This window comes from Pholcus phalangioides, unplaced genomic scaffold (genome assembly GCF_987345545.1).
Source record: "Pholcus phalangioides strain wild (caught in Gottingen) unplaced genomic scaffold, Ppha-v1.0 ptg000017l_1, whole genome shotgun sequence".
Taxonomy (NCBI): Eukaryota; Metazoa; Arthropoda; class Arachnida; order Araneae; family Pholcidae; genus Pholcus; species Pholcus phalangioides.
The window spans coordinates 29018010-29043917 of NW_028301610.1; the positions used below are offsets into that span (position 1 = coordinate 29018010).

The following is a 25908-nucleotide window of genomic DNA, read 5'->3' on the forward strand; positions in this document are numbered from 1 at the left end:
TTCAATGCTTTGCAGTAGTTCTTTATTACACTACTCTCGGGAGCCTCCAACATAGCAGCGTTTATATACTATATCGTGGGGGGGCACAACCTTTTTCCAATCCGTGCCACAATCAAGATTATTTTGGATACGCGAGCTACACTACGAATTTACTAGGATATTACTGACTGTATTAAGGAATCCATTGGGTGGATAACTGAACAGCTTCAGAAACAGTATAACATTACATTTTTTTCACATTGATTTTTTAAATCTGGAAATTCATGAATGTCATTTTCCGTTTCATCAGGAAATTGATTTCCGTTTCATAGAAAATGCAACCGTTGACCTTATTGGCTGCATTTTTCAAGTTTTATAATAGGACTTTTATCAAACTTTTATAGTGTAATACCGACCTTAGAAAGGATTGTTAAAATGTCGGGGAGAATTTCTTCGGTTGAAAAAGATACAAAATTTCTTCAATTTTTGAAAACCGTTCATATGCTACTCTTGTTTTCATGACATGCCGTGGGTTGACCACCCCTGTATCATACATATACCTTCTAGTGAATCCTTGGATCATTTTCTCATCCGGTTTGAGAAGCACTCCTATAAATGATTTAAAAAAATTGAAAAAAACTCTTATTCTCTATCGTTACGGAAAGCACCATTTACACACAATCAATGTCATTGACATGACATGCCGAACATTGAAAGGGAAATAAAGATGATTTTTTTTAAATTACTTTATAGTAATAATGTTTTTTTTATCTTTTAATTCAAAGCAAAAATGGATAAAATCAGTCACTTTTTTATCAGATTTATTCCTTTGTTTGAGCTTCACAGGTTCACATTTATGCTAGTTTATGGTATAGCGAAGTTCTATAGGCCTACTCTCCTTTTTGTAGTTTTAGAATAATAGGACGGAAATTATTGAGCGTTCGTGAGTGAAATGTGCGTGTTTTGGATTAGAAATAAAAAAATATAGAATGTTAGAAACATAATTACTCAGAAAGATACGAACTTTATCATGGCCACTATAAAAAGCACGTTTCGGTCTTTTGATCTCAACCCTTTCCTGCTCAAAATAGAGATGCAAAAAAGAATATTTGCGTGACATTTGTGAACAGTCGCTTTCAACAGAAGAAAAGTACATTTACGCCCCTTTTTTTCAACATTATAGGGTTTATAAATACTGAAATTTCAATGAACACCTGAAATGAACATGTGACAACATGAGGATCGACCTTGAATAAGTAGTTAATGAAAACTTAAGTATTTCAGCTAACTTGAAAACCAATGAAAGTATGGATGGAAAAAAAATAGAGAAAAATGAGTGATAGCTTTACTGTATAAAGTTGAATCACATACGGTATACAGTACATGCATCATTTTTCAATTAGTGGTATGGTCACTTTTACATATGTAATTGATTGCATTATTTTAATTGATAATTTAGGAATACAGAGTGCCCCAACCATTTGCACTGTGTATTTCTCTGTAACCGTTTGACTTTAGAAACATTCTTTTGATTACCAAATGTTTTCAAATCACGTGCAGTTACTTAAAATTTGTTTGAGGGGTCATATGCATAAAAAAATTGACTTTTCATACAGTCCTCGTGTGCTCAAAAACCCAATTAAAAAGTTGTTGCCCTGTTTCTTCTGATGCCAACAGAAAAGAAAAAATTCCACGTTTCTGAGTACAATATTCTCTGAAATACTTGCATTCAAAAAACGGAGAAAAGTCGGGAAAGAACGGCATAAACTAATAGAAAATGCTTTTCCCCCATTTGTGTTGTTCTTTCCTAACTTTTATCCGATTTTTGAGTTCAAAAATATTTCAGCAAATATTGCACTTACAAATTTTTTGTTGGTCTCTCAAGAGACGGGGCAACAAATTTCTCTGTGGGTTTTTGAAGCACACGGAGACTGTATAAAAAGTTAATTTCTTTATTTTTTATGTATACCACTCCGAAACAAATTTTAAGTAACTTCACGTCATTTGAAAACTTTTTTAAATTGAAAGCACGTTTTTAAAGTAAAGCTATGAGCGGGTTCATTCCGCCCATAATTATTTGAATATAAAGGTTAGTTACTTAAAGTGTTAATTTATTTAAAAGATTATTTAAATAGTTAAATTGTTTAAGCAAATATTACATTAATTATTTAGAAGGTTGATTATTTAACAGGTACTAATTAAGGTTTGGCATTAGGTAATGCTTAAAACGGTTGCAGAGATATCTACTGTGCAAAAAATTTTTGACAGCCTGTATAGTTTGACAATAGAAAATTCTTTATGTATAGTACTCACATAATTATATAGGCTACTAAATACTAATCAATGATTTCAAAATACAATAACCGGAAGTGGACTACCGTGTTAACCAAAATGTAATTATGTAGTAGCGTGCAACCGGCTCGGTGGAAACTGCGTTTTTGTCTCGTCATGTAAATTTTTTTTTCTATGTAAGCAAGATTGTGGTCAGTAAATAAATTGACTGAAAACAAATTTCACGCTTGATCTATTTTCATGGCGAATTATAATGATTCAAATGAAATACTATAGCTTTTAAAAAGACTAGTAAAAGAGATCGCTTTTTCTTCATCAGTTTACGCTGACTTTAGACGAGGGATAATATTCTTATTATCCGTCTGTAATGCTGACACTTATTATGTTACTGACATCATCTAAAAAATACCACTTATCGGTCATTGAAACTAGATACGCAATATTTTTTTAATATAGCAGACTTTATAGAATATAAGAATCATTAAAATTTAAAAATAATATTAGTCTATTCTTTGTGATTTTATATATTATTTTATTTGTTTGGATAAGGTAAAGGCATTTACGAGCACTTGAAAAAAGATATGGAAAATGATATGGCAAAACTTTTCATGTGTTTGATCTGAAATGACGTGGATGAATGGATAGCAAGTTTATAGATATCATGCTGACGTCATTTGAAATAATACATCGTAATCCAAAAAAATTCATGTTATTCGGTTTACCAGAAAACTATGATGAAACTGAATTTTTTTTTATACTTTCTTTCTATCAGATTTTGGATTGATTATTTTTCAGTTTATATATCGATACTAAAGAAGTGATAGATATGTTACTGCAAATGTGATTAATCGGTGATTATTTGGAACAGTCAGTTATTATACATATTCACCGATCATCTCAGTATATAAGTTTGATAAATTTTCACTCATTTATTACTTTTACCGGTGATCACGCATAATTCCCGAATGAAATTGGTCTATACTAAGAGTCTAATCCTAGACTGAAGAAGCAAATGAAAAAGCAGTGTCCAGTAAATTTACGTAATTCATTGGCGATTTATCCAATTTACCAATCGAGATGGGATTAAACATAATCACCGATAAATGTGATAAATTCGCTAAATTTAGCAAACTTACCAAAATGGTTGGTTGATTATGCACCGTCGCCGGATTTGTCGCATTTACCGCAGCAGATATTTGCAACAAAGACTCGTATCTGTCTGAAAATTCTGAATTTTTTCCAATTTTTAAGGCCGAGTGTTGTTTAACTTTTTTCATCTGATTCTTTCACTTCTTTGCATGGCACTCTATTATAGAATACATCATTCCATTCACGTACTAGTAGGACGGACTACCACGTACCATATCTTGTATGGTACGCTGAAATAATAGCATCACTGAAAATATGATCTTATCCATGAGCTCGTGAAGTGGAAGCAGAATGGAAGCCAAATAAGTATTCAATTAGCTTCGTACCGATGAGAAAAATTTGCGCCGAGCCGATTGGATACTTATTTGGCTTCACTTTCAATATCTTACGTAAAACTTCACCAGTTTTCTGCTAGTATGAAACTCGCAAGCAAACTCATCTACTTGTTTTTTGTGACTGTATTGTGTATTTTCATCCGTTACATGTAAAAAAAATCCATGTTTCCTCTCTTTTTAAAAGAAAAAAGCTTAAACAGACTCACTAATTGTGTAATAACTCAAGATATTTTCCGTTTCATGAGAATAAAAAACCGTTCCAGGACCTTTTCTTTCACTTTCAGGCTTGTCTGTTGGGAACAGTACTTCATGTCTGGCGATGAGAACAACCTTGACAACAAAATTTGCCATTGTTTTTTTAAAGGAATATAGAGGAAAAAAGAATTTATTACTTTTTTTCCTTCCTTATACCATCCTCTATCTGTCCTTTTTTTTGCGTGTGTCTTTGGATTGTGAAACTGGTTATCCGTCTCGTTTTCTTTAGAAAAAAGCTTTATACTCTTGTAGAAGTAGAATCTAATGTACAGTGATGCAAACGAAATACAGTCAAACGAAAAATACACAAGTCTTCTTGAATAAGTAATACTCGAAACTCTCACCAGTAAAAACAAAAGCGATTCATTCCGACTTGACACAGTGCTGTCCGATGATAACGTTCAAGCGTTATGTCTGAAAAACATGGTATGTATCAACATTTATAGCTAAGTACATATCCCATAATGGGTTTCGCTCCAGTGAATGTAGCAGTGCTGATCGATAAATTCAGTAAAACTTGTCTAAGTTGTGGGGATCCATTCAGTTCGAAGCCCAGAGGCAGTACCTTAGTTGCCCCAGCCTAGTCACGGCCCTCCAAGAGGTTCCGTCCGTCCCGTGAAAGGTGTTCCGGTAGAAGGTATGAATACACTCAACACGATAAATGTCTGGGTGCACCGTATTTCCTTAAAATACGGGCAATCGTGATCCATGCGGGTTACCACCAACTATCGCCAAAACAATTGTCAAATGCAGCGGTTCTCAACCGGTGCTCCCCGGAGCCCTTGGGGCTCCGCGGCCACTCGAGGAAAATAAAAAAAAACAGTAAAAATTTAAAAAATAATTATAAATATTTTTAAATAGTAAAAATAAATCAGTAATTAAAAAATGGGCCTACGGGGCTCTGCCATAAAATTCTTTTATTAAAAATTGCTCCGCGAGTCGAAAAGGTTGAGAACCGCTGGTCAAATGTAAGTGAAATTGCTAATTACAGCCAAAAAAATTGTCTAAAGCTAATAAAGTTGCCAATTACAGCCAAGAAATTTTTGAAGACAAATAATGTTGCCAATCACATCCAAAACATTTTCAAAGGCATGTCAAGTTGCGAATAATAACCAAAAAAATTGTCGAAGATGGTAATTTATGTCATGAAAATAATCCCAATCTCACAAATTCAAGTAGTCCTCGTTGAAAGGGAGAAAACGGGGCATTTTATGAAAAAGTTGGCACGGAAGGCCAAAATCGCGGGAATGTCCAGTAAAATACAGGTCACCCTATATATATACAAGTTTCTGATCCATGAGAAGCAAAATTATCGCATATATGTCCTGCGAACTGAAAAGATTGTGCACCCTAACACCGGTCGTTCACTAGAAGCTACCACGAGCGAAAACAAGTCGGATGTACGTGCAGGACCGCTATAGTAGTCCTGCGCATACACGCGACTTGTTATCGTTCGTGAGAGCTCCCAGGTGGACGACTAGCCGAATGAGTTCTTCAGCATCTTAACCGATAATAGACAATGAATATATTATAGACCTATTTGTTTTCTGAATTGACTTGTTCTCCATCTACACGCATATTATTTAATATCATGCATTACATGCGACTCTCAGTAAATTTATGAAGCTGTTCACTGAGAAGTATATTCACCTCAAAAGGATTCAATTTTGATTACTTTGATCTAATTGCATCTCAGATCGTGAAAAATTGAATGTTTAAATGCAGCAGGGACACACGCATATCATTGAAAGGTAGCTGTGTATATTTAATTTCTTTTGTTTTGCTTCCATGTCATTACCTGTAGAATGACCGTTTCAGTCCGTTTGTCCCGGGTGCCATGCGTCAGTCCAAAACGTCACGAAATGATCAAAAATGGAGAAAAAAGCAACAAAACTGGTTGTATGGATAGTAAAGGAAGGGAACAACAAAAAAAAACTTCTTTCATGTTATCCTTCCGTGACGTTTCGAACTGCACGTACGGTTCGAATAATCACCATCATACGCGAATATGTAATTTTTTTGTGTATTATTTATTATTATTTTGCCTGTTCTGTGTGTGTGTGTTAATCCTCATTGAGCAAAAAACGTGGACCAGGTGTTCGTTGATTGGTCGGTGGCTATCCCGTGACGCAACCGACCGCTGATGACGTCACTTGCGTTTAAACCGCTCTTCGAAAAATCTTTTTGTTTTTCTCTATTTTATTTTCAAAAAAGTTGTTCTCGTAGCCGGCTCTTTGGTTTCTCTATCAGTTATGTGTTTACCATTGCTCAGGTAGTAGTGTTTGTGGATAACAGCAGTAGTCACTGCACGAGGTGAACAATAATCTCGTTGATGTTTGATCCCGTTTCGCTCTCTTTATGGATTAACATATATTTGTATTAATACGCTAAACAAAATGTTGGAAAAGACTTCTGGTTTAAAACCGAGGAAAGGTAAGACTTATTTTCACTCAAATAATTGACAGGGAATGGAATTAATTTAAAGGAGTTGGTGCACGAGCTTCGTTTCGTACGGGAAAAAGCTTTTAACACATTATTTACCATTATCCCTTTTTTTGGATGCTTGTTTTCATTTCTAATTAAACAGTGGAATTTTTAGTTTTGTTTGTTGTACCTAAATTTTAAACTGACTGCTATAAATGTTAGAAGCTCAATAAAAAATATTCTAAAATTTTTAATATAAATAATAATTAATAACTTTAATTTATAATAAAGCTTTTTTCCCCCAAATAGTATGCCTTTTATATTTCATTCATGTTATCATTTTTATGTAATTTTTTTTTTGAAAAAGTTAAATAATAGAGTTTTGGTATATAATGGGTTAAGACAACTGCCTGCTTCAGGGTAATTTAAAAAAAAACCTTTTGGATAAAACGAATGTGGTTTTGGTTTGGATATGGTATAAAAGTAAGAAAATCAATGTTATTTTATTAATATTCTGTTCCATTTCCAATTTTATATCTAAAATTAACATATTTTTAGTATTTCTGCTAGACATTGCGCACTAAAAACTGTTACTTGCATTAACATGTTCTTCACACAGATTATTGCTGTGACATTTTTCTGTCCAATAAACTAAATGTTTTAGAATAATATGAAAAATTTTTGAGGTATGATTACATACGTGAAAAAATACACATTTTTCGTTAAAAAATACTTGATATTCTCAATTCAAATTATGTAAATCAAAAAATTTCAAACATATTGCTTAGTTTTTAGTTCATTGCGCAGTCAAAACTGTTTAAAATACAGTGGGAAAGTCTCATAGAGATATTTTGAAAATGTTTGAGAAATCATATTTCTTGAATGAAAATCAAAAAACACAAATCTTCAGAAAATGCATTCAAAGATTTTATTTCCAGCTTAAGAGCATTAAATTCGTTTTACCTAGTATTTACTTAATTACTTTGCTTCTAGTTATTTTAGAGATAAAGATAAAAGAGTTATGGGGATTTTTTATAGAACAACTGCACTTTCAAATGAACACATAAAATCAATTTCAATTTTTTTATGAAATTCGTTATTTGATAGTCGCTTTAATTAACGTTTAAAATTTTTCTATTAGCTTTAGCCGCTCAATTTTTTTTCTCCAATTCTAAGAATATTTTTATTCAATTTAACGAGAGCATTTTAGGATTTTAGTTGCTGGTTTTTTTTCGAATTTTAACTTCAGCAATACCAACTTTTTCAAAAATTATCAAAATTTACCCATATTTTGCACCATAAAAAAAAAATTTTTTTTTGAGAAATTCTCTCGTTGAAGTGTGTAGTGCTGAGAGACACAGAAAGACATTTGAACAAGTGATGTTTTGGAAAAATGTTCTTTATATGACAAAGAAAGTAGTTTTTTCAGAAAAGAGCATTTCAATCGAAAACATTAGCATATGTAATAGCTGCCAGCCGTTTATATTAAAATGCTTTAAAAATACTTCTCGTGCAGATACAACAAAAACTCGTAGTTGGACGCAAAACATTTTACGGTATTTAAATATTGAAAAATTTAAAAATGTGTTTTTTTGAAAAATTTGCGTGCACCAACCCCTTAATGTTTATAGTTCAATCACATTGGATGTAGAATATATACAATATTACTTATAAATAATTATATACAATTCTCTGTACGGTAATACATTGTACCATTTCATATATTAATATCAGAGCTAATCCGATTTATCGGGTCGGTTGATCGATCAATTGTTAATCACAGTTAAAAATTTTAATTGGGTATACCGAGTCGATCAAAACAAAAGTCCTATTAAAATTTTTTATTAAAAGTTTATAATTTTCACTTTCTTTGTTGAAATCGATTAGATGTCTTGAATTATGTTCCTATTCATAAAATTTTACAAAAGTGACAATGTTTAAAAGTATTTTAATCGGTATTTTGATCAAATTTTTCGACATGGGAAAATATAAGTAGATTCAACGAAAACTAATGATTTTAGTTTCTAATTGAGTTTGATAGAAGTTTTAGAAAACAAGACAAAGTTTATTGTCACCACTGTGTGAACAGAAGTTTCATATTCGAGAAACATCAGCTCGCTCTCCCCAAAGTGCCATTTGGGTGCAATTTCTAGGGTCTTGTTTCTCTAAATGTGCATCGTGGCTCCTAGGGGCGTCGCGGAGTTATTCATTTGTGTACCCATTTATACATTGAAATGGGCCTTTTATATGGGAGTAATCCATCAAACTATTCTGTAGGGCCGCAGTGAGCCATGAATTGGGCAAGGGAGCCACGAGTGACAAAATTTGAGAATCCTGTTGTAGAAAAACAAGTAACAGTAAGTTATGAAGATTGAAAATACTGACTAAACTAAATAACTGGTTTTCTAAAAAAAATACAAAGATTCAAGTGAAGAAATTCCTAGATTTGACAAATATGTTTATCATATTAAATTGATTCAAGCTGGCAGCCTTAATTTTTTAATCTATTCCTACATTTGTTTACATTAGTGAACAGGTGCATGAAATGGATAAAACTGTTTGTTATAGCATCAATTAATATACAGTGTATAGTTATAAATATTATAAATACTACGTTTGTTGCAAATGAAATGAAATGCCCATGTGAAAATTTGCAATTAAAGTTCGATAAATCGATGTGTTGATTGACTAGTTTCAAGTTTTATTCGATTCCCTGCCTTAATTAATAGAGATGTCGAGAAAAATATTGTTTTTTCTTTTAAAGTTTTTCTTTCGGATAAACACTTTCGGATTGCATCTATTTTCTCTGCAGTCTAAAAGCGAAATCATACGAGTTTGATACTAACCTATGTGATAATTTTGTTTCCCTTATTTGTTAATCATCGCATTTTATTTTCAATATTGGATTCACCTTTATTCGCATAAATCAGTATTTTTCAATTTTTTTTTTTCATTTTGCGGCACACTCGAACATAAAGTTAAATTTTCGCGGTACAGTTTAGTTCAGATAAAATAACAATAAATATTATGATTTTTAATTATTAAGACGAAACAATTTATTGTAATTGGTAATAAAAAGATAAATAAAATTCTAATTACCGTAACAAAAATTTTATTAAATTTTCTTTTATATTAATTTAACATTTGATGACATATCTGAGCTTAATATGTTGTCTCAGTATCTACTTTACTTGGTTGAATTTTAAATAAGGCATAAATATTCTCAAGTTTTTTTTCTGGATTGTTTATTAGTAATATTTTTTTGTTTTAATTTTGTCTTTCGCCGAAAAGTAAGCCCCCTACTTTCCACAGCAAATATAGTGTTGAGAACGGAAAAAATATTTCTATTGATATTTTTGTAATGCATTTAGAAATTCCTCCATCAAGTGATAACTAAAATAACTAATAACTAATAACGTAACTGTTTACAGTATTGTTATTGTAACCCCTTCTCTCGTTTCATATATTTCTGTTAACGTTTCCTTTTCTGTGAGATTTAAATTCGCCGGTGTGGAATCCTATAACAAATTTATTTCTCACCCAATCCCGAGATATTATGTCAAATGTAATTACTCTAAAATCCAATTCTGTATTCTTTTCTTAAAAATTAAACCGTTAATTTTATCTAAAAATGTCGCGGCACATTGATTATAAAGCTATGGCGGTGGTTCTCAAAGTTTTGTCACCCGCGGCTCCTTTGCCCAATTCATGGTTTATCTGTTGCTTCACAGAATAGTTTGGTATATATGTTATTATATAAAAGAACCTCTTCAAAGCATAAATAAGCACGTAAATCAATATCCCCAGCTCACAGCTTGACAAAGGTTGGGACGCCCCCAGATGCCGGGACGCACACTTTGAGAAACACTGAGCTACGTGATAAATATTGATTGTTACCAATTTTTGTTCATGTGTTTTTTTCAACTGGCGATACTTATCTTGAAGTTGTGTCAATACATTCCTCAAGCATCCCACGCGGAAATGCAGTTCTTTTTTTAAATCCACACCCTCTACATCAACTACTTATATATATAAATATGCCTGTTGTGGCCTTTGTATTTACATAAGAATGCTAGGTGATAGATACCCATAGTTCTCAGCTTCTGAATAAATATCGAAGTTCTTGAAATATCAGTATTCCACTTCCTCATATTGTCTTTATGAGTAGTTTCTGTCACTTATAATTCTTGATAAGCAAACATATATTTGAAGTATATGTAAATTCTTATTAAAACAAGTTTGTTATCTATTTGATGCAATATAAACATACGTGCTGTATATATCGGACCAATCTTGCCAGGCGGAAATATTCAGTATCTATAATAATATATATGATTTATGTACTGAGTATGTAATATAATTATTAATGTAAAATATAACGTTAGATGGGTCGGATATTCGTGTTTTTCATACGCGAGTTCAACAACAAAATGATGTAAAAAATGGTACGAATGACCCCCTTGACTTGCAATAAGAGGTCATTGGGATCAAAATCAAAACTTTGAGGGCTGCTGCTTCCTTAAATTATTCGCTTTACTGACCAAGCCAGATAATAGACATTGCCACTCAGAAAAACCTAAGAAAGAGCATTGGCAATCTCAGTAGCTTCTGTAACAATAACTAATCGTCTGCTTTTGTGAATGGTCTTTTTTTTTTATTTAAATATATTTTTAGCTCGGTATGCAATTGGTTTGAGTTGCTCAATTCAATCTTAAGATAGCCTGTAGATTTGATATGTTCTTGATTTTTCTTTTGAATGGTTCCGAGACACCCGACCAGTTTTCGAGTCATCTCTCATTTATTCATTTACACGCATGTCAACTAGAGTTCATGAACTTTTAATCAAATTAGTAAAACAGTTCCTGATTAGGAGCCGGAAGCGGATCATTTTTTTTTTTTAACGAAAAGAAACTTTTTTTTCCTCTGCCTCGTTGTTAACAAACTCCTCAATCATAGTTTTTTGACCGTATCTCTTCTGGCGGTTCTTTTCTTTCAACTGTGTCTTCTTGTCTGATGTACCATCTAATCTTTTGCGGCTGCTGGTTGGTGGCACAACGTGCGCAATGCGTGAAACGCGAATCGGATACCACGACGCATCTTTGATAACGAACCAACAGCTTTTCCAACGATGTTAATGAAGTAACAGATGTATTAAGAATACAAATGAGACCTGTAGGATCTTTGCGTGCATTGTTAACATCAACCTTCATATATATATGAAGTAAGAGTTATTGATATAAATACAGTAGTAGGTTCTTTTTAATTGAATTAAAAAACTAAGCATTCCATTCATGATACGTCGTCTGTTAAAAAATTTTCTGTGAGCTTTTTGTTTTTTTTGGTGGGGGTTTAACCCTTTTAGACCCTGGTGCCACAACTGTGTGTGTGTGTGGGGGGGGGGGGGTTGCCTTTTCTCACTGTAGAATTTTATTTTTAGCTCAAGTAGTTAAGTCCTGAGTTGAAGGATTTTATAAGTTTTGAGTTGAAAATATGGTGAATGTGAACTTTTGGGGCTTCCATCAGAGGGCAGCACTTAAAGATGAACTTTCGGGGAGTTTTTAAGATGGCTTCTAGGAGAAAGTGCCTACGGGAAAAATTTGATTTATTACATAAAATTTGGCAATAAAATTCTGGAAAAAATTACAGTATATATGAAGAATAAATATACCCTGCATCATCTTGACTAAAAAAATTGAATGAAGTGAATTATTTCTTCACAAAAAATCTAAATCAAAGAATCGAAAATTTGTGAAAAAAAATTGAAAAAATAAAGATTTGTGTGTGCTGAAATTTGTTTTTAATGCTTTTTTTTTAGTATCTAAAATGCAAAAACATTTTGAAAATTCCAAAAAATAAATGCTCGGTGTCTGCAAGAGTTAAACGTCTTCGAAAATGATGGTTTGCCTACAATATTAAACTGTGCTATATCGTTTGTTCTAGCATTATCAAATAAAGACAACATGGGCTTTTGTACAAGTACAATTGCCTGGATACCAAGCAAAGATGAATATCGCAATATACTCACTCATCTTGGTATCCAGGCAATTATGTTTTGTATAATTAGCGGAGAGTTTCATCGTTTCGATATGCTATTATATGGTTTCAAGTATTTACATCATCTCTCATGTGCATTAACGGACCACTCAAAACCGATCCAATTTAATAGAATATATAAAATTTCATTTTACTTATATAACTACTGTTTGTATTATGTTTCTCGCTAAACATTCATAGCTTAGAAATTATATGAAGTATATCAAAATAATTTTGGGATACTTAGCATTACTTATGGATTTAACTGACCCTTTCTCATTTATGGTAATTTCCTTAATATTGGTTCTTATAATTTCTGTCATGTTTGTTGCGTCAGAAATGATTCTCTTGTAGTGAACTGCAGGGTTGAGTTACCCTGCTCTGGTGTATGGTGATGTGTCAGATCACAATTATTTTATGCATCAAATGTTAATCCGAACAAGACTCTGAGTGAAAATTTGATTCCAAATTGCCACATGCGGGCATGCAAAGGCTTGAATCCAGACCTTTCAGGTCATAAATTGGACGATAACTACTCGGCTAACGAATAGAGTGTAATCAATGTTAATTTAGACCCTGATAATTTTCCAACTGGAATTGCAATGAACTGCTTATTTGCAAACATCTAGAATCTTCATTTAACCTCTTACAATCATTGTAATTTAGATTCTGTGCTAAATATATAGTATAATGAGGGTTGGTTATAAATTTACAACATAAATTCAATTATATAAATCATATTTGTATATACGTCTTGCTTGTTATTCAGTACTTGATTTCAATTGTGAGTACAGAAAGCGCGTTTCGAGATTCAAGTGAAATACGAGATATCCACATGAAGTTGAAATATCTTGAACCTACAATGGAAGTAACGAGGAAATGCATTAAATGAGTACAACAAGTAATGGTGGACGTCTCCTTTGTCATTGTTTTTCTTTCGGTACCCCGTGGTTAGTTGTTTCATTGTCGGTGCTTGTCTACTAAAGGCGTATTCGAGGATACGCCCGCAGCCGCTGATGGTCTGAGCCGCCAGCGGAAATGCCTTAATCCTTGGGGGTGGTCTCGAATTTTTGACTTTTTAAGACTTTTCCTTGCCTTGTTTTGTTTTACTGAAGGCTTCTCATTTTTTATATGTATGTTCTTCGTTCTTGTCCATCTCTTTTTTCTCTCTGTCTTTTGTTTTTCGTCTTCTGGTTTTTCTTCGGCATTTCGGTTTTTATTGCCTTGTGTCATGTAGTCGTGTGGGCGTCTGTTTTCTGAGGAAAATATGGAAAAAATCTTCAGCTTCTTTCCTAACGCTCAATCGAGTCAATATTTTGTTCCTTTTTTGTACCACTTAATAATAATTGTATTCTACGACACTGCCTGCTGCATTTTTAGTTTACTTAATGCATGCATCTCAACAATTCTAACGTTTTTTTAGTCGGCGAACTAAAGAACGAAGCTGATCAATCCACTAAACACAACATTTGGAAACATATAAATGCCACAAACTACTGTATGTAAGACACATCGTCCCCCGCATGCTAGAAACATGAATGTGCAATATCCTTGGGAATAAAGAACGCGGGAAATAACGTTTGAATATTTACTCTACCCTACCCATGTTATTGTATGGAAGTTATTTTCCTGAAATGTTTTGTAATATTTGTTTCAATAGGGATACACATTTACGTTTCTGGCAAACTTAGCAAAACAACAAAACAAGGGATCCAACCAGCTAATTAAAAAAATATGCAAATTTGCACATTCATGCTTCTAGCAGGGGGGGGGGGCGATATAAGATCTGTTGTCCATGTATTAATGGTTTTCATAACTGCTCGTAAAACGTTCGAGTGAATGAATGCTAGGGGGAGCCACCTCCATTCCGTTAGAATGAGTTTTTGTTTTGAATGATTGCATCCGAACTCTGAACCCAGTTTTTTGAACCTTTGCTACAGCGGGGGAGTGTTTTTTTATATATTCTAAAAGTTTATTTCGAGCGTGTTTGCGTAACTGGCAATTTTGTATATACAGTGTTGTCACACTTGAGATGGTTTCGTGGGAAACTCTCATCTCTTGTCTGTTTCTCATCGTTGCTGTTCTTCTTTAGCTACTGTGGGAGAAAGAGGAAATCGTTTAGCTTGTGTTATTTTTGAAACGATCTATTGAAAGACGCTACAACTATATTTCTCTAAGAGATGTGAGGGACCGCTTGAAAGTGCTAACAGACTGAATAAACGTTATTAACATGAATGACCTTTTCCTACCAACCAGATACGGCTACTTTTCCAGCCAGAGAACTTGGTTGTGTTTTGATCTTCTGATGAATGCTATTTTATAACAAATAAGTTGCACCAAAATTATAAGAAAAAGATTACCTTGCATTTGTATTAATTCTCATGTTATTTAATTTGGAAGCTTTGTTTCTAAAATCATTTGATCACGATGATTATCATTTTTTATATCATCGATATTGATCAATTCAAAAGATAATTCTGAACTATTTTTTATTCAGCTCACAAACGAAAGTTTCTAGCTATTTTCAGCAAGGAAATTGCAACGTTCTCTCTCCCCCTACAACGTGTCTATCACTTGAATGGTGTCTATAATTAAAGTTGGCATGTTCTGAGTTAGTCTGCAGCCGCAAATCTACCCATCAGAAAATTGTGAAACTTTAGAAACGTCTCAATGAAGAAATGGAATAAATTTTTGAAACGTCTTTAAAGACCGAAAATCTCCGCTCAGCTTTTGGTGCAGAATCATAGTGTTTGTAAAAGAATTTCGCCAGCAAAACACGTTCTTGTAAACTAAACGCTATATTCTTTAGTAAAGAAATGAGAAGATGGAAATCGTTCTGCATTAGATGTTTATATACTCTGCCATGAAGCTTGACCAGTTTTGTCATATGTTCGCAAATACTTCGGTGTGCACTACAATTTTCATCGATAACACATGGTAATGGTAAATGTCAGAAGTGGTTTTTTTTTGCACTCAATTTCTTTCATATCTTCTCATCAAGACCATTCCCAAAATTTCGTAGCTTTTTGATGGGTAGTTAGAACTTCAGACAGCTCTCTCAGAACACGCAAACCTTAATTATAGACATTTATTGGTTCATTAAATATATAATTATATATGTTAATGTGAGTGTACTGTATGTCAAGTAAAAGAAAAGTTCGGTTAAAGCGGAATTTCTGTTGGTACCTCCTCCAGACAGAATCACGTTAACGCATGGCCAGGCGCGGCCCTGGTTGGTCTTGATGAATTACGGTCCTCAGATGACCTTGCACAACAATTTAAATCAATTGTGTAGAGGGCCTCAGCGCGTTTAGCCGGAAGACTCGCGATGCTGTTAAGATGACCCTGCATTCAATCCAGAACCCAAGCATACGTACATCGATGCGTTAACCATAAGTCTGTCAAACCGTACGGTTATATGAATACGATGAATAAGTTCCATATGCAACCAAACGTCACGGAATTAAGAAAAATATCGAAATTGAGTATTAACAAACCTTGCATCGATCACAACGATGAGCATTTGTTTCTTTCAACCGCACTTCAAAGTAAACCTCTTTTCTACGGAAATGTTGAGCACGAAGAGAAAACGATACTTCAAATCACACTGAAATTTTCACAGGTTTAAGAACACTATAGGCTACTGTTTCCATCAGGGCTTGACAAATATTTAAGAGCCAGATGAATTTTTCTCAGGAGCCAAACATGAACTTTGCTCAAGAAACATAGTCCTGAGGCGACTGCCCACCCTTGGGATACTTTTTTGAAAAAAAAAGTCATTTTGGATGAACGCACATGATTTTGATTTGGATAGGGTATAGTAATAAAAAAGTCATTTCGTGAATATTTTATCAAAAAAATTTATACTACCAATATAAAATTATATATATAAATAATTGATATATATAAATTATTTATTTTGATGAATTGATATATATAAATTATTTATTTTGATAAATTGATATATATAAATTATTTATTTTGATAAATTGATATATATAAATTATTTATTTTGATAAATTGATATATATAAATTATTTATTTTGATAAATTGATATATATAAAATTAGCATATTTTCAGTACTTCTGCTAGACATTGTACACTAAAAACTATTGCTTGTATCAACATGTTCTTCACACAGATGACATTTTTCTGTCCAATGAATTAAATGTTTTTAGAATAATATGAAAACTTTTTGAGATATAATTATATACTGGGAAAAACACATTTTTTCATTAAAAAGACTTGATATCCTGAATTCAAAATTATGTAAATCAAAAAGTTTTGAACATGTTGTTTAGTTTTTAGTTCATTGCACAGTCTGAACTATTTAAAATGCAGTGGGAAAGTTTCATAGAGATATTTTGAACAATTCTTGAAATATCAAGTTTTTCGTGAAGTGAGAAAGCAAAAAACGCAAATCTCGTCAGTAAACGCGTTCAAATATTTTATTTTCCAGCTTTGATCATTAAATTTGTTTTACTTAATTGATCCCATTAATCGTATCGTTTAATCGATCAATTGTTAATCGTAGTTAAACATCTTAGCTGAGTTAATCAACTCGATCAATCAGATTAGAATTTTTATTAAAAGTTCATAATTTATTTTGATTTGTTTGGACGAAACCGATTGGATGTCTTCAAATTATACTCCTAGATATAACATTTCAGAAAAGTGATCGTGTTTTTAAAAATATTATTTGAATCAATATTTTGGTAAAAATTTTGACATGGGGGAATAGAAGTAGATTCAATGAGAACTGCCGATGATTTCAGTTTGAAATTGGGTTTGATAGAGGTTTTTTTCAGAAGATACAAGACAAAAATTTGTTGTTTCCAACGTAAACAGCTGTTCTTTCGTATTCGGGAACCATCAGCAACCTCCACCTTTAGTACCATTTGGGATTAGTTACTAGGGGGAAAAACTCAATATTGGAGATCAAAAGTAGTTTCGAAATCAGTGAATAACTCTAAAATGAAAGATTTTCGATAACAAGACCCTAGTGAAGAATTTCCACAATTTGTAAAAAATGTTCAGCATTTCTTCAAGAGCGTGCAGCCTTAATTTCCTAACCCATTCCAATATTTGTTTACATACAGCGAATAGGTGAATGAAATGAATAAAATATATTTCTTAGCATCAATTAATAAAAAGAAAGTGACCAAAAAGTTTGTCATGAAGTGATAGCACAGTTAAAAATATTCGATTAATCAGTCAAATTGAATAAAAATTTGTAATTAACCAGTTAAAAATTTTAATCAATTTTCAGCCCCAGTTAAAAAACATAATGTAATGAAATGAGAAAAATTTGTTGTCACCCTAAGATTCCAATTAAGTAATCACACATAGAAAATTTTACTCGTCAATACCGATTTTCTAGTCACCATGGCAACCTGGCGCCTGGAATTTGTCCCGCTCTCTTATGCCCCACTGCCGAAATGCACTTATGTCTTCACATTGGTAACCGAACTTTCAATCTAGTTCCATACTTAACCCTTTTTCTCCGGCCAAGAAACAAAATAAGAAACAAAACAAAAAAAAAACTAAAAAGGTTAAGATAACTGAAAATGTATAAGGAAGAAAACTTTTTTTTTTTCAAATAGCTATATGATACAAGTATATTGTGTGTGAACCATATACCCTGGTATAACGAACGAATCTCTAAAAACCTTACGGAGGCCAAGCTAAGCTCTGACTCTTTTTCTTTTAACGACCATTTCTATTCTTAATGGTTTTTATTGTCGTTAAGCGAAGTGTTTTGTCCAGTATTTTCTCGAAGGCCTATGCAACAATACTCTCGATGCCCTTTTCTCTTTAACACCGTGAACTTTCCTTTGTTTGTTAGAAGCACTCTTCCGACTCTCAGAAAATAATAATGCTTTTCTTACTTCATTTTTCTTAAAGAGATAGCCGTTGAAAGCACTAATGGGTAAAAAAAAAGCAAATGAAAAATAAATCATAAAATAATAGTAATAGAAAAAGAATATATAAAGATGGAAGAAGAAGGATAGTTCCTTAGAAAAAATAAAAAGTTCAGCGGCTTGGAGATTGATAAAAAGCAGAGTTTGGTTGGTAGCGGCGCTATCATTGCTGGTTCTTTTTTTTCTTCTTATGAGTCAGATTATAACGGGAAACTCGTTTATAACGGGGATCTTCCACTGAATGAAAAAAAAAATTGTTTACATAATTATTTTAGTAAATAAAAAAATATTAACGTAATAATAATCGTCCATCAGAAAGCGAATGATGATTTGAAGGGGGGTCTCCTACCTTTTATAACATGTTTCTACTGGCATGTACAAATAATATTTAAAATATTATTTATTCATGGATATATTTCAAATTTTTAATCACATATATTTGTGTATGTTATGCTATGATAGTACAAAATTTTACGCATCTCCAATACTTAAATTTTTATAAATGTTCAAAAAATGCATTAAAACAGCTTACATGCATGTAAAATTGCATGAAATCAATATAATTGAATAAAAAATTATTCAAAATAAAGAAAACTTATCAGTTCATAAAATTATGAAAAGATTGAGATTTTATCGACTTAATTTTATATTCAAAATTACATTTAACCCTTTATATCCTGATGAAATCCTATTTCAAAAACATTGTTTTTTTCTTTAATTACAACTAAAATGACCTACTAAATAATATACATGATAAATATTTATTATTATCATTACATTTATACTTTTAATTTATTATAATTTTTCTTCTTATTTTACTTTCCATAATGTCGGATATAAAGGTTAAAATTTTAAAAATTTGTAAAAAAAAAATTTATAACCCAAGTATATTTATGAATGGTTCTCAAATCTTGTAAAATTTTGTACTGGCATAGGATAACATACACAAGCAAATACGTGTGGTAAAAATTTGAAATGAACAAATGGAAAATAATATTTTTAATAGTATTTCTACATAAAGTTTTTTACCATGTTAAAACGTAGGAAACTTCTCTCTTCCTTCAGCGAATACGAGAGTTCAAATCATGAAAATAACTATTTGTTTTTTAAACACAAAATGTAATAGCGAACTGAAGTAAAATATTTTAAAACAAATCGCATTAGAATTCGTTTGTTAGTTATTTTTTTATTCCGATTTTTATAACTTAAAAAATCATAGTTGTCTAGAGGGAATAATGTCCTCATTTCTAGTTCTTTCAGTGTTTGTTTTTTGTCATAAACTGATATTCAAAATGCTCCTTGCAAACTAAATTTCATTCAATTTACCCCTAATTTTTTCACGCTTGTTTCTTATGACCAGTATGAGAGAACTAATTTAATCATTCATTATATGCAAATTTCAAAACTGTAAAATGCATAGAAATGGAGAGTCTAATTAAGTTGGTAGACGTTATTTTTTATATACGTGTTTTTATTATCACAGTTTTAGATCTTTATTCATATGGTCCATGTCGCTTAATGTGATCACATCGGGAATCGAGTTTTCTGAAGGAAAAAAAACAACTGAATGATAACTATATCCGAAAAAAGTCCCTTTTGCAAGTACGGTGAATATGCATCCCGTTTGGTCGAACGGTTGGTATGGTAGATATATTATTATAAATTATACCTCACAATAAATGTACTTAATATTATGATAAACGGGGATCGGTAGAAAAAGACAACTCTGTTTTTCTTTTCCATATAATTGGTTGCAAAATGTTCAATCGTTCCATTCTTTTTTATTCTATTCTAAAACGGGACTTTGAAAGTCCTTTGAGTTAAAATCCTGTGTTTTCGTTATTCAGCCATTATGAACAGAACTGTCTGACATGTATCACGAATTACGATATTTTTTTTAAATATGCAATACATTTCCATAGATCCCTTGAGAACGCCTCTTGCGAAAAAAAATTGAATCTGGTCAATTGAAAGAAACTATCAAGAACTGAAGGAAAAAGCTTTTTTTTGTCATACATTTGAATTCGATATAGGAAGGCCATTGCAAAAACAGCTCCCCACGTATATGGATCATAGTGAATCCAATACTACGGATCGATTAAGGAGTACGGAAATGTTTATCAGCAAGGGAGGGAGGCGAGAACACCTTCTAGCCTCCTACATAGTCTTGCAGGCCGATAACAATAACTTACAGGAAAAAAAAATAAGTTCAATTAAATCTTAAAATAAGTCCCGATAACTATGAACCAATTTTTTCCCATGTTATGAAATTGGCGCGTTCCGTTCTTTCCAAAAGTGATAACAGTACCCGAAAGAAACATTATCCGTGATTTTAATAAGTGATGTCGACTACGAGGTTTTTGTTTTTTCTCTATTTGGTTTGTGACCTTTACCACTCCTATGTATCAGATAGATAGCCGTTGAAAGCACTATCCCAAGTCGGTTGTTAACGGATCGCCAAGGATGCTCGAATTCGAAATGTAATTGGCCCCCGTTCGAGTCTTGATATCTGTCATGACCGTAGTAGCGCGCGTAGAAACCAAAAAGGGAAGGCATATAAGAAAAAAAAACGGAAATCCGAAAAAAAAATGGTTATAACATTTAAGACATTGGCGGTTTCTTCAACAACCGCAAATGCCGGCAGAACATCGACATGTCGAAAGTGGCTTGAGTAGACTTTGGGTTGATCTCAGCGTCTCTCCATACTGTCTGCGAGAAAGACTTTCCACTCGACGAAATACGAATTATCAACATCACTAAGTACGACAATAATTTATTAATGCGTTATAATGATTATTGAATAGAACGAAAAAAAAACACAGCTCTAGAAGATAAATATCGTGAGAATGTCTTGTCGGGTGTTGAGTCTCATTGCAATCACAGGTAAGAGACGTCGGCTTTGCTTTTATGTTAAATTATTTTCTATCTAATGACAATCATACATTCATGAAAACCGAGGTCATTATGTAAAATCAATTCATGATATATTTATAAATGGATCGGTTATTTAAATTACAATGACGTCAAGGTTAAAAGGCGTGGTGTTGCTAATTAGTACTCCGGATGTGGTTAGGGATACCTTCCTACCCTAATGAGTGTAGGAGGGCCATATTCTTAAATGACGTGCATGTGTATGTATCGAGACGTGGGTCGCTAAATCTTTTCGTTCAAAAAAAAAGGTGGTGTCCTAAAAAATATTAACATGCATTCATCATTTCGAATGATGAATTGTTCTTTGTAAACATTCTTACATAAGTATTTGTCAAACCTTCCTAAAAGGACATATACAGTGGAGCCTCCCCTAATGAACACCTCCCATGAACGGACATTTTTCTTATCTCCAGTCCCGTGGAATAGGTTTCTAATGTATTCCACTCCCCGTTAGTGGAGAGTAAAATCAAACAAACTCTTAATTATTTTTCCAATCTCTAATTTATTAATTTTTTGTCATATACCGAGAATTTATCATATTCAATTAAGTTTGTGTTTAATCCCAAGCCCGTGTTGATAAATATGATAAATAGTCAAATAATTTTATAACTATCTGAACATAACTGGTCCAGGATGATGATGTTGGTTTTGTTTGTTGATACGTGTCAATGAAGCCAACATTACAAGACTGATAATGTTATGAATGTTTTACCTTCTTCACACTTATTTTAATTTAATTTTTATTGCAAAATACGTGTAGTGCACGTGCCATGTACGGGAAAAAATAATAAAGTGGTTTAATGAAGAGAAGAAAGGTTATAAATTTTTCATTATTTATCACCCTTTTCAACTTCATTTAAGAATTATGCATAATCGCCGGTAAAATGTAATCAGTATTTTTTATGGAGACGATTGGTGATTATGCATAACCACCGGTGTGTGTTAGTGGTGTATCACTTTCACAGTAGTACATTTTAAAATGTATAGGAACCAATTGCGACCGAAGTCAAACGTCGTATAAATAAGGTTCCACTGTATATCGTACCTCCTTATTAGTGGACACTCCCTGTTAGTGGACAGAATTCTCGGTCAAATGGGCGTCCGTAATCGAGCTGTTCTACTGTATTTATACTAAGTAGCTCAATATATATCATGTATGCCTCTGATAGACGTTTGTGTGATTGCATGACGTACCATTGTTACAATAAAAACAATGTATTTATAGTTCTGCTTTATTTGTTTAATTATAAAGAACGACTCCGCTATATGTATTGCCTACAAAACTTAATTAATGCTTTAAATTTTGATATCAAAAAACATATCCTTTACCAAAAAACTGTTAGGTAAACAACTACATTTAAGTAATATGGAATACTAGGTTTTCTCTGCCTTCTTAGGTATGAGCTCTAAGTGCAACAGTAATAAACAGCTTAAAAATGCCTCTTTGAGCCTATAGAGCAGAGGTCTTCAACCTCTGTCTAGTCGCGAGCACTGCATGTACCCATCATCAAAAGAAGAGCACCCTTACGGAAAGTTTGACGTACAAATTCACGAAAATTCAGGATGATTTTAATCCTTGAATGCAATTTGTATAAGATGCTTAATCGGGACGTAGATTAAGAGTGCTCTCGAGCACAACATTAGACAAGGAGCATAGAGCACTATAGGTGCTTCAGGGAGCACGGTGGTGCTCACGAGCAACAGGTTGAAGGTGTCTGCTATAGTCAATGTCGCTCGGTTGTTACCATCATCACGGCTCCTATAGGGGGAATATGTGTTTTTCCACTTCCAAAAATTTACTTCGGCAAGTTTTCAAAAGTACTTACCAGTTATTGGAAATGTGCTAAATACTTTAAAATTAGTGCAAATGAATATCACAAGTGTTGTATTTTATTGTGCTGTGCTCATTTTTAGTTCTGTCCAGTTGATGGAACGCTATTTTTTCAAAGGTGGTGTGTCGGGTAATATGGAATATTATAAGTATCATCTAAGTTGTGAGCTAGACTATCTCTTCAAGATTGTAAGTTTAGTAAGATAGAAGAAGAAATGTCCAGAAATAATATGTCTTGTTTTCTGTGGGCCCACCTTAACTGTTTTGGGGCAGAATAGGAAGATTGCATTTGTGACTTGTAAATAGAGTATGACACCACGTCATCAATCAACTACAAAAACAAAGCGTAAAAAATTTTTACTTTTCATTGTCATAGACTCATTAAATCTTGTTTTTGATCAATATCGAAGTAGTGTTCTTCATTTTTAGCCTTCCTATTCCATATTACCTCACAAAAATCGTTTTTAATGCCTTTTTTCTTAGTTATAATATTTATTTTTAAATACGATGCATTTGTCAATGCAAAGACAAGAAACTAAATTTATAGAAATACAAGTTTCAGTATTCCACCATGTTTTAAATTGGAATAATCGAAAAAATAGCATTGGGTGGTGTTCCATATTACCCGAATGCATCCCACTCGGATCTTATCGAATAATGTATCAAACATCAAGCAGGGTCTTCAACGCATGACCTATTGATGTCTGTTGTTGTGGCCCGCCAGCAAATTCGAAAATTTTACTGATTAGATATCTTAGTGATAATGGTGATTTGCAACTTAGGGGAAAGTATGTACTGTAACGGGCATCTTCAACCTGTTGCTCGTGAGCACCATGGTGCTCCCTGAGGTACCCAAAGTGTTTGATGCTTGTGCCGGTTTTGTGCTCATTAGCACTTCATCAACGTCCTAATTAAACACCTTGTACAAATTTCATTCAAGGATTAAAATTTCTATTCCATATTCATACGTATTTCAAACTCTCCTTAAGGGTACTCTTTTGATTATGGGTACAGTCAGTGCTCGCGACGAGAAAAAGGTTGAAGACCTCTGTACTATTGTTCAATGATATTGATATTGTATGAATATTTAACTGTATTCGGGTTGATATACGCTCTAATATGAAAAAGAAAATTCACGTACAGTCGACGCTCCATGTAACGACCCTCTTTGTGCCGTTGAAAACGGACGTTATATTGGGAAGATCGTTATATCGAAAGTAAAACATATATGATAGTCGTTCAATGAAAACATTTGGGAGTTATCCTACCAGTCGTTTTAATGGAATGGTTGCTATAGCGTGGGGTCGTTATAACGAGTGTCAATTTCGTATTACACACCTCTAGAAACATACGCATTATATTTATATAAACTTTTGAATCGACGGAACAGTGAGAACACTGAGTACTAAGTAGATGGTGCGTATATAGTATAGCAGGCATCTTCAATCTTTTGCTCGTGAGCACCTCGTTGCTCACCGAAACAGCCAAGAGTGCTCATTGCTTATTCCCGATTTCGTGGATAGATTGTGGCTGGTCTCATCAATTAAATTTTGAATACTCCATGCAAATTACATTCACGAACCCGGATTATGATGATTTGAGACTGAACATATTATGTCATATTTGGTATATGGGTTCTCTTTTGATGATAATAATGAGCATAGACGGGAGGGGGTATTCCAGAAACATTCAAGTCCCTAGCTAAACCGAATTTTAAAAAAAGTTCGTATCTATTTCTTTTACTTCTGAAGGAGAGGCCCCCGACTATAAACGTTTTGTTTTTGTATTCAACTTGAGATGAAATTCTTAATTCCATCTAAAACGGAGTTCGTGGTTTAAATGTTTGCATTAACCACAGATATTACAATCATTTCCAAAAACGATATCATGCGATGGCAAAAGTATTTGATTGTTATTGAATTTGTCTTATCGAGTTTTAACTGTATTAGCGCAGTTTAAGCATTAAGGGTTGGGGAAACTTCTATTAAAAGAAAAAAAAATGCAGTGTATAATATATATATATATATAAATTATATATGTTAAGGAAGAGATGGCCTTGGTAATCTCTTTGAAATTCATGCGTGGGCTCTTGTCTCTCACACCGCGAGAGTGATACTACTAATAATAATAATTAGGTTATTTAATGTTCGTCACGTGTTCCGGTGGCGGCCATAAGTATCTAATATCGCTAGCGCGTGAATGGCCTACGCCGCAACGTTGCTGGATACATCAGCAAATGAGATGTTTTATAGCTCAATGTACGTACAGTGAAACTCGGTTTATTCGAATTTTTAGATAATTTGACTTTTGCGAGTTCCCTTTCAGGTTCCTACTTAATTTATCGTTGTATCTACCTGTTTTATTCAATTTTCCCCTCTTGAATATTGTGAATAGTATGAAGTTAAAGGAAAAAATAATCATGATTTTAGTACGAGCAAAAAAAACACGATTCAAATTTCTTTCAAGACATACCCACAGACTAAAGATAACCACACTATTATAAGCCTGTCGATAAGCCAGACTTCGCTTCTACTAAGCTGTTAAACAATGAATTCAAAAAAGAGCAACATTGGTGCCTTTCCTAAACAAACACTTAATCATCTATCGACTCAGCAGCGTTAGGATAATCATGGTGGAGGCCCCAAATATCAGAGATTCTTTTATAATTTAATTTAGTTCTATCGTTAAAATATCACTGGATGTGCGTCACAATATCTGAACTATCATTTATTATTTCTGCTAGATTTATCGTTTAAA

At 32.9% G+C, this 25908-nt stretch overlaps 1 protein-coding gene across 8 annotated transcripts in view; it reads left to right on the forward strand.

Moving 5' to 3' along the window:
- LOC149072716 (uncharacterized) overlaps nucleotides 1-25908 on the forward strand; it is a 456665-nt gene that overhangs the window by 279897 nt on the left and 150860 nt on the right. The window contains exon 1 of one of the 8 annotated variants that reach the window (XM_089247008.1): nucleotides 6255-6443. The exons of 6 other annotated variants lie outside the window; for them this stretch is intronic. In XM_089247008.1, the coding sequence (XP_089103134.1) occupies nucleotides 6407-6443 (37 nt within the window). In that variant the 5' untranslated portion in view covers nucleotides 6255-6406. Of the gene's footprint in view, nucleotides 1-6254; nucleotides 6444-21060; nucleotides 21273-25908 lie in introns of those variants that run through there. One more of the 8 variants, XM_089247009.1, reaches the window with a different exon arrangement.